The following is a 10,573-nucleotide window of genomic DNA, read 5'->3' on the forward strand; positions in this document are numbered from 1 at the left end:
ACTTTGATAGTTTCAAAAACACATAACCTTAAATGGCACCGACTGCTTCAGGAAAATAAGAATAAGACATTTCAGAGCACAAGAGAACATCATCATTTAGAGCGCCTCAAACCAACAGGTGGAACAGCAAGCTCATTCAGATTTTAGTGAGCAGAACTGGACAGTCTTCTGTAAGAAAAGAGGTAGCACTGAAGGCAGCAGGAGCTGGTACTGTGACAGGGATACGTCCAGTGCTCCCACAGACACAAACACTTTTGCAAGCCACACGTATGGGCCTTCAAGACCATTTCACATATACAGAAAAGACAGTATGAGTGGCCCATAAAGAAAAGCAGGTCTCTCTCTCTCTCTCTATATATATATATATTCATTTTACCCTATTGATGATCTACTAGAGTTAATCAGTAGTCTAGGACATGATACAAGATATTTATCTACAGAAACTCAAAGCAAGTGCAAGCATTTTCCATTCCTGATCGGGGTATTCAACTGCAAATTCCCTCCCACCCCCAAAAAAAGGTCATTCATGCTTTACAGATCTTATATTCGGCAGTACATGGAGTGCTGTCACGTTTCCTACAAACAGAAAAACAAGTCAAATCAGAGGGTTTACATTCAAATAGTTTTTACATTCATTCTGAAAGCACATCCTTAGTTTTATCATTAAACCAACAGGTAGTCATAAAACTAAATCATTATTTGTCCTCTTACTAAGCAACTGCTAAACTGAGGAGATTTTTGCTCCGTTTCATCCACTAGACTATCAAGAAAGACCCACAGAGTAGAAGAGCATTTGATCCAAAGGGATCATTTCAAGTAATGAACAGACCATGCCTGAGCATTATCAACAACTGAAAACTGACACATCAGTTACAGGATTCCTAACTGATTTGTGATTCCTAACATCAGAAGCATCCCTTCCAATTCATTTTAAATACAGTATGTTATTTAGTATGTATTTTATAACCAGAAGCTGAGGATTAGTTTATGAGAATTTTGATTCTGTAGTCTGCTAACAGCAAGTTTACAAATACTTAAAACATCTGAGGATTGAAATTTGTCATTACGTTCATATATACGTGTTTTCAAGTTCTTGAATAACTATTTTGCTTTGCAGAAAGAAATCTCATACCAAACCTCTGCACTATTACTCTAAGTCACTAAGGCGTTCTAGGATACCATAAGGAAAACTCCGGGGTTAAGAGGGTGGGCACAGACCAGACCATTAATTGCTCTTACCATTGTCATGTGCTAAAAGTAACATTGGCAATAAAAGCTCTGTTCTTTCTCCAAAAATAAACCAAACTAACCCAGAGAAAAGTACTCCTATCTCAACTGGAAACCTCTTACTTCAGAGGTAAAGATGATATTACTTAATCCTTACACTAGTATGGAAGAAACTCCAAGCTTAATTTTCATATATGCAACCCCAAACTTATCAAAACTACTGAAAAGTTCCTTGTTCTTTGGAAGTAAATAAAATCAAGACCTTCACAGCAACATTTCAATCATCACCTCCTCTGAATTTGTGCAATGCAGAAAAGCAACACAAATGAAGATACCAATCTACAAAAGGATTTGTAGCGCAAACTGTTAAGGGAGAATGACATAACACTGGCAAGGAACAGCCAAATGAAGCTGTCCTGTCTTCAACCTGTTCTGTTGTAACAAGGTTTGAAGACTCAAGTGTTTGAAAGAGCTGATCTGACCCTATACCAGCGCAAGAGCAACCATAACTATCATCAAGTGCATCTGACTACTGGACTAAGCACTAAAAGATAGGAGAGGATCAGTCTTAAACAAGCAACTCCATTTTGATCTCTTTTAAGGCCACAGAAGTCTGAATTTGAGAAAGAAATCACCTTTTCATCAAAAGGTTTAAAAAACCCCACATTGTTTGCACCTTCTTTTATCCTCTCAGTCATCCTGAGACACACATAGTCTGGTTTTCTCTGAAAGGATACACACTACCACTGTAATTCTAGTGTCCCTGTAATGCAACAAAGGTGGCTTCTAGCTCCAACAGTCTTTTAATTACAGGGAATTACACTTTGAGCTAATAAAAGTAATCCACCACTGGAATCCCATTTCACATCACTGAAAGAGCTGCAAACATTCTACTGAGTATGCGTGTAGTTTCTATCTTGCAGAAAGATTTGTTCTTCTTTAAAGACAACTCAAAACTCAGGTGATCTGCAATCACTGGAAGCTCTCATTTACCACACTGAATGCTAATTCTTTCTGCAATATATCCTATTCTTCCCAAATGAAGGGTTAGTATAGTCTTTCCTCTTGGAAACTGAGCTAGATTCCACACTTCTGTAATTCTAAGTAAACCATCATAAAAAAAAAAAGACACTTAAGCTCCATTGCAAAAGTCCAAATGAAGTGGAAAATGTATATATACCTTCTTAAGATTCACTTAATTCATTTGTGCAGTTTCTTCCATCTCAGCTGGTTTTTAAAATACATGTTTCCTTGCAACTCTCATCAACTGTGTATGAGCTGAACAGCAGAAGGGGAAAAATTGAATGTCTTATAAAACTGGCAGATTAAACACACAAGAAAGGGAGGGCAAGAAAAGATTTGTGCTGGCATTTGAGGACTACAACCCAGCAAGTGTGAGGTACTGAAGCACAACAGTTCAAAGGCTCAGCTATATAAGAACACAGAAAACTGAATAGGAAGAACTAGGCCTTCACAAAAGGAGATTAGATGATGGTTTTCAGACAGAAAGAGGTTTAACAGTCAGATGTTCACAGCAAGGAAGCTTAAGGAAAGCACTGGGCACAGTATGACTTTTCATGCTGTCAAGTTTTCAGAAATAGACCATTCTTTAAGTTTTGATGATGTTGCTTCAGATCCCTCCTTTCTACATCCCAAGAAGTCTCTCCACAGATGAAGGCAGACAGTGCTGCCCTAATAAATTAACTTCCATGTACTCTTATTTGGGCCACACAAAGTACAGACTGTCCAAATCATGGGTGAAAAGCAATTGCTCAAAAGCACTAAATTACTTCACAGCACACAGGTACACAGCCACTCTGGCCCTTGTAATGATCCTGTACTGCTTATGTGGAAGATACTAAAGCTAAAACCTCACTGGATATAAGCTAGCTCCAGAGTTCTCCCAAGAAGTACTCCATGTACCTCATTACAAATACGAACTGCAGCAATATTTCCTCTGGTTTACTTTATGTAAAGGATCCTTTCCTTTGCTTAATGTACCCCAAATAAATTCCAACACATTTTGTTACCAGGTAAGTAAGCTTTGACAAGATGCTTATCAAAACATTCTATGTGTACCCCCCAACTCACTCTGAATTTTCAGTATTTAGCATGTTACAAATGACTTTTCCAACAAAACAGGCCTTTTTCAAGAAGATAAAATATTACTCTAAGCAGCAATGCACAAAGAGGCTGCTGCCACCCCTCCAGGAAAAAGCATACACAACAGTCAGTTATTTGGAAGATAAAGTTCAAAAGGCCCTGTATGTCTCATTAAAAACAGAGAAACACTACTTCTGCATCTAGTATTTTACAGTTATCTTTGCAAGTCTTTATCATAGAGACAGCAATCATTGCTACTGCAGGAGGAAAAACTGAAGTGGATCCACACATTAAACATTCTAGTAACAAAGCAGACTCTTTGCTTGTTCAAACATTGTGAGAGAACTGGTTTAGGCCAAATTTCTTTCACATGTTCCTTGTAATTATGCCCGTCTTATTTTATTCAAGGAGCTTCTGGTCCAAAACACAAAACATAATGGTTCTCCAGTTACCCTCCACTACCATTGGGATATATTATGTAGAAGAGAGGAATCTCCTTAGTTCATGGCTTCCAGTTCATGTAAACCACTCTGGCTCTCAAAGCCTGTGAGACCCCAGTGACACCAGGGGGTATCCAAGCAGTAAAATAACACAAGCCCACACAAGCTAATACTACCACTGGTTTTAAGAGGTCAACTCATAGGTTTTAAAGCAGGCGCAAACAGTACTTTCCTCAGAAAGTGTACCTATGCCAAACACAAGCTTAAGAACACGGGGTTTCCTTCTTTGGAATTAGTGCAAGTGTTAATTAGCAGCCTATCTGCATCGCAGATACAAGTCAGATACATTGTTAGGCACTTCAGCTTCCCATCAGCTGCAGTGGTAAGCTCACATATAGTCACCAGGTGTTTGAAAGAGTAGATGAAGCTCAAGAAACACACACATTAGCTTTTGCTCAGTCATTCAGAAATATGCAATAATAATAATGATAAAAAGTAGGCTTACTCACCCATTTTGTGCAAAGAACTTCTTATAGGCCCAGAAGGCTGCCAGGAACACCACGACTGCCACAATCACTTTAGGAAGAATTAAAGAAAAAAGCCTTAGAGCAATAAAGATCCTCACTAGCTCACAAAAAAAGAACCAGAAAGTTCTAGCAGATATAGCACTGGCTTCATCCACAGTCCTAAACAACCCCTCCCTCCCAAAAACACCTTCAAATTTGCATGGCTGATTTTACAAATGCTTTACTCAAGACTTTTCAAGACAGTTCAGTTCACGAACAGGGACCACCAAGATGGCAAAACCCCACCAAGCTCAGTAACAATGAAATAGATACAATGCCCTAACATCATGTTTTACATCAAGTTTCTGAGAAAGTGGTAGGCTTACAAAACTGGGTCACAAATGCAAGGACAGAACATGGATTAAGCACTTCTGTTCCCTGGCACATTTATTTATTCACGCTTCCAGTAAACTCAAGCTCCGAGAAGTTTATGGAAGTCACTAAGTTGAGAAAGGCAGTCTTTGAAATCTGTTGTCCCATGTACATGAAAAAATGCACATTTTACATGAAATCAATCTCTAACTGCTAAATAATCCTACCTTTCCCTGAACTATGCACCTCTAGGAGTGGACAAAGCATTTTTAAAACAACCAAAACTCCCAAAGAATGTTGTCTCATTGCAGTCATAAGTGATGACCACAATGTCAATTCCAAGTAAAAAATACAACCCACATCGTATCTTGTTGAGGTTTTTTAAGACACTTACCACAAATGATGGCTGTAATATAGGCACCTAAAAACAGAGCGAATCAGTATCACAAGAGGAACACATGTGCTTCTTAGTCAAACATTACTATACAACTAATCACAAAGTCATCTCAAAAAGATCAAGTACTTCTGTCAACACAATCCTGCTGCACGGATTGTGTTGACAGTCTGTATCACAACATTTAAGTGAAAATATTGCTATTTTTAAATGGGCTTTATCAAAACCTATTTTCCTTATGTCAAAATAAAAGAAGTAAGTTTGCATTAAATGATTTGTCCCATATACAAAAGAATGTCCCCATGAAGTAAAGCTTCTGTTACATGTATTTTTATTCTACTGGAAATTCTTGCAGTTCATACTTACTTAACTGGCACGTTGGCACTGCAGGAACCCAGCGATTTTGTCCAATATACTGAATTTGAGCTTCCCCATGTAACGTGTAGCCTGCGTAACATTCAATCGTAATCATATCCCCCACAGAGTATGAAGGTTTTTGTCCATCAATTACTCTACCATAGTTTATATGTGGAGTCAAACCAGAACTTACAGACCCACCTGGAAAGAGAGGATGGGTGAGGGGGGGGAGAAAGAGGAAATAAAGTTCAAGAACAGAGCTAGTACATGAAGCAGATCCAAGATGTTGCAGTCAAAAAGCTGCTGCATTTGTGTAAGTGTCAGCAGCTCAGCCAAGCCTTAAGACGTTTTAACTGCACAGGCCTCCTGCTTCCTACAGGTTGCAGCTACTTCTGCTGCTGGGCATGCTTCAGACATGGGAACAGAAATACATGTCTGGGCTTCATTAGGACAAACAGTTGCGTGACAGTAATGACAAGCCCTGTCTATATATGGTATTGATTTTACCAACGGAGTCTTACTCACATGCACAGTCTTGTAAAGAACTCCATGTATTCTGTCCTTGGCAAGTTACTGTCATCTCTTCAGCGCCATGAGGGAAAGTACAGTGAGCATTGCACTTTATCTGAACAGACTCTCCTCCTTCATACACAGATTTTGCTGGAATCACTACTCCATGTGTGATCTCTGGGGCACCACACACACCTTCAGTAATTGAGACATGAATTTAAAAGTAAGTTGAGTGATAATAAACTTGAAATCATTCATAATTCATTAACTCATTCCACAAATACATATTGCCTTTGTATGAGAAAAACAGATCAGCATATTTTACAATTCTAAGTATAAATGTTTCCTTTTGAAGACTTAAACATCACTGTAGGTGTTAAGATAGTATGATCTTATGATGTGCTAGGAAATTCATATTTGATTGTTAATTATTTTCATAAGCTCTAGAATCATTGTCAGGTGCCTTATCAGACTCATTCATTATGGAACACCCAAACATACTTCGCAGAAGTGCTTCTCATATTTGGGAGCTCATTATGTATGTGAAAAATTCTCTCACTGTACTATACAACATTCCCTTTCCCTCTAGCACAAAAAGGCAGGAGAAAGGTTATAGAAAGACCGCAGCAATATTCCCAAAGATTAGAGAACACAGACAAATGATTTTGATTTCTCTAGAAGGACACTATACATGTCCTCCTAGTGTATACTTCTAGTTCTTTCTATCACAATTCAGAAACACCTTTTTGACTCCTGTATTTACACATGAAGTAACTGGACAAACACCATGAGGCTATTGCGATGCAGCAGCACCGCAGCATGTCCACAGCATTTCTAATTCAAATCCCACTCATCTGAAAACTCTTCAAACACTAAAATGGTTGCCCATAGATGAGGCTCCACGTCAACTTCCTTTAGCTTCCAACTTCCAACTAAAGTGTTATGATTTTAGATTTTAGCTAAGACAGATTTAAAACATTCTCAACATACAAGAGAAGTTGGATTCTTATTTAAAGGCTTACTTTTCTTACAAGTTGGTTTTGGAGGAGACCAGGTGTTATTTTCTTCACAGGTAATTACCTCTGATCCAGTCATGACATAGCCTGGATCACACTCAAACATGACAGAGTCCTTATAGCTATAGGAAGGTCCAAATCCACTTGTTTTTTTTCCATTTTCAACTTTTGGGTTTTCACATTTGACCACTGAAAGAGATAAAAGAAAAACAGCTCTGAAACATATGTTACTAGTATCTATGCAACAGATAGAGCAACCTTCTACTAGTTGTAAGTTTCCTTAACTAATTCCTTAAAGTTCTCCGGAAGGGCTTTGTAAGAAAGTTATTCTCTTGAAGATGAAGGTCCTCATTTCGACTACTGAGTCAATGTAACTGTACACAGCCAAACAAGAAATTGCAAAAATAGGTATCATCACATTCCTCTTCCAAAACACATACTCCTTGCAATTATCTAGCTTCCACATACTTGCTTTTAATACAATTTTTCTTCAGCTACCCAGGCTTTATGGGCCCTCGGTTCCCTCACTTTGTCCTTGTCACTTCTACCAACAACATGCTCGTATATATAAAGTTTTAACTTAAATGTTAGTCATATTCTGTGTCACAATCAATCAATATCCATAGCGCAGTTGCTCTGATCTCCACTGGAACTGAATTAGATAGCACCAGATATCTGTTTCTTCTATTCTACAGGGAAATCTGTCATATCCTCCCCACAAAGAAGAGACAGATATTGAAGTGTTGGAGTTACATAAAACCTATAATCCTAGAATGGTTTGTGTTGGAAGGGACCTCAAAGCTCATTCAGTTCCAATCCCCTGCCACGGGCAGGGACACCTTCCACTAGAGCAGGTTGCTCCAAGCCCCTATGTCCGACCTGGCCTTGAACACTGCCAGGGATGGGGCAGCCACAGCTTCTCTGGGCACCCTGTGCCAGCGCCTCAGCACCCTCACAGGGAAGAGCTTCTGCTCAAGAGCTCATCTCAATCTACCCTATAACAAAGAAGTATATTAGAAAAAAAATAAATCTCAACAACCTTTACATTGTGGAGGTGCTTCACTCCAAACACCATTTAAGTCTGCATCATATGTGCAGAAAATAGTAGCTGAGCCTATCAGCGAGAAGGGATCCGTGCCTTTCGGTGCCTCATCACATGTGTAGGTTACTGCTGTTTGATAAACATAGTTGGCTGCTTCAGTGTGGTGCCCATTGGCTATACTTGGAGGAGGTCTGCAAGGAATTCCTAGAAATAAATGACACAAATTAGTCAAAAGAATCTCATTGTTACTTTGTTCATCTCAGAAACAGCCTGGATTTCCACATTATTTCTTTTAAAATCTGACAGGTAGCTATTGCTAGGACAAGCTACAGTTATAACAGAGAGTCACTGATGGTCATTTAGTATTACAGGGGGTCTCAATTTCAAGAAGAGGTTAACTTTAAACTAATAGGAGCTAATTACCACAGTCACTGATATTTTTCAGTGGTCATTCATCAGTAACATCCCACAGAGCTCCAAAGCAATAAAAACTAATATCAGTCCTATTTTACCATCATTTCTTAAACTGGAAAGTTTATGGCACAGCTGTTTTTAAATTAACTACCACCATGTGAATATAAACTTAAGCACACTAGTAATTTACTTACTTTCACAAAAGGGAAGATCTCTATTCCAGTCAACACGTTTATTCTTAATTACACAGGTAATTTCACTAGTTCCTTGTAATCTGAATCTAGACAGGTAAAAATTTTCGAAGAGGTGAAACTTAAGAAATCTCTCATTTCTCCAACAAGCACCTAGAAACTTTGTTTCTGTAATTCTGCTCTGTGATAAGGGGGACATAACACACCAAGCTGTTGTTGTATTAAGAAAGGTATTTGATTATTTTCTTGCTTGAAAACAAAAGAGAAGCAAATAACACATCACTAAAGGAAGTGATGAAAGTCTATCTTTAGATGTGTACCCTCTAACACTAATGGCCTAAAGCTACTAATGCTAAAGAAATAAGCTGTTAAAAGGAAAGGGAGGAAAAAGACTTGCAAGAGATTAGTGCTTTTGACTTGGCTTGCTATACACAGACAAGTGGGCCATTATTCATTATAATAATGAAGAGTGATGTATATATATTTATTCATTCTGCCACAGGAGCATTAAAAGAAGTCATTAGAGGTAACACCCTAGTCTTCATTCTTCAGAATCAGACTAAAAGCTTAAGCCTCAGTTGATGCCAACAAATAAAACCAAGGGATCAAATAAAATTTAGCTGTAATTTCATTTACTCCAGGTAAAATTCAGGAGACATTTCAAGTCAGAATTGGAATAGAGTCTGCATAAGAAAATCTGGGTTTGGTTCAAGTCTAACCAGGAAAAAAATAAATAAAAGGATTCATTAATTCCACCAAAATACTTACCCTGCCCTACAAGAAAAAGTAGCTTTTGAACCAAATGTAAGATCTGTCACATTAACGAAACCATCTTCCAATTCTCCTGGATGCTCACATTTTCTCTCTAGGGAAGTGAGAAAGAAAGAGAAATAAATCTACATCCCTGTAGTTATATACAAAGACTTAGTCTTTGGCATATATTGCTCTTACCGTCATTAGAATTTTTGATGCTTTGTTTAAAATACTACAGAATCCTAATCCTTACTTGAAAAACAACTATAACTCTTAAATATCAAAGGGAAACATCAGCCGAGCTTATGCACACATTACCTGTACAGAACTGCTCTATGGGTGACCACTGTAAGTCTTCACCACACGTACGATTTAATGATTTTCCAGCAATTCCCATATATCCTGGCCGGCAGATGTATGACACTGTGCTTCCAACAGGAAAACTCTTCATTATGCTGAAATTCTCCTCCAGCTCTGCGTACTGCAGCCTGTCTGGAGGCTGACACATGTCTGTCAGAGCAAGAGGAAAGGCAAAGCAACGCAGTCTTGTCAACAAGAAGAGATACAAATTGAGGCTTAATGGCTAATTTAGTTGGGTTTAAGGACTCATTGGTAAATCAAAGAGGTGAGATTCTTAACAGCCAGAGCTGTCTATATATTTAACTAGGTTTCAACTTTTTAATATATATTTTAATTGCATCCAGTGACCAACTCAACGCTAGTACCGGTTACTCATTCCTTTGTTATCTCAAGTTCTCCAGCATTCCACCCAGACAATGCATTTCCTTCCAGTTCATATGTTTTCCTCTAATTCTTCAAGTTAAACACATGACTTAACTCCCTGTATACCCATCTGCAGCAAAAAAAGCCCATTTATTTAGCTGCAGGGAAAACAAAGGAGCCAACCACACTCACGTAGCTCATTTCCTTTCCTAAGGCAAAAGCCCAGCAGGTCATAGAACGGAGTTTAACACCAGCTACACAATCCAACGGAGACACAGAGACCTACAGACCCAGGGACGTTTTGAGGTGCTGTTAATGAATGTGTGAAACTCCTCCACGTCAAAGGACACAGAAAAACACACTCAGGACCTTGAAATCCACATACAAATACCAGATCCGCCCAGTCACACACACACAGAGATCATCACCCAATACGACAACCATCATCCAATCTCTTCGTATTTCTGTTTAGATTTACCTCAGGTTTAAACCTCAGCCTCAGTGTCACAACCAGCACCCGTTACC

General features: G+C 38.6%; 1 protein-coding gene across 1 annotated transcript; it reads right to left on the reverse strand.

The window, feature by feature from the left end:
* Nucleotides 1–524: 524 nt before the first annotated feature.
* LOC104412425 (membrane cofactor protein-like) lies at nucleotides 525–9,833 on the reverse strand. The gene is made up of 10 exons (XM_010023148.1): nucleotides 9,644–9,833; nucleotides 9,341–9,437; nucleotides 8,576–8,661; nucleotides 7,965–8,171; nucleotides 6,934–7,114; nucleotides 5,925–6,115; nucleotides 5,409–5,600; nucleotides 5,043–5,069; nucleotides 4,280–4,346; nucleotides 525–576 (listed from the first exon to the last, which is right to left on the reverse strand). The coding sequence occupies exons 1-10, from the start codon at nucleotides 9,831–9,833 to the stop codon at nucleotides 525–527; spliced, it is 1,290 nt and encodes a 429-aa protein (XP_010021450.1).
* Nucleotides 9,834–10,573: the final 740 nt, after the last annotated feature.

Source organism: Nestor notabilis, unplaced genomic scaffold, assembly GCF_000696875.1.
Source record: "Nestor notabilis isolate BGI_N333 unplaced genomic scaffold, ASM69687v1 scaffold6181, whole genome shotgun sequence".
In the NCBI taxonomy this organism is placed as follows: Eukaryota; Metazoa; Chordata; class Aves; order Psittaciformes; family Psittacidae; genus Nestor; species Nestor notabilis.

Bases quoted from the DNA above. Each gene is read 5' to 3' on its own strand.
- LOC104412425 (XM_010023148.1), bottom strand. From the start codon at position 9,833: ATGTGTCAGCCTCCAGACAGGCTGCAGTACGCAGAGCTGGAGGAGAAT. The intron at 5,601-5,924 runs GTGAGTAAGACT...CTCTCTTTCCAG, and splicing joins TTCTTTACAAGACTGTGCAT to GTGGGTCTGTAAGTTCTGGT. The intron at 5,070-5,408 runs GTAAGTATGAAC...CTCTGTTTTTAG, and splicing joins AGTGCCAACGTGCCAGTTAA to GTGCCTATATTACAGCCATC.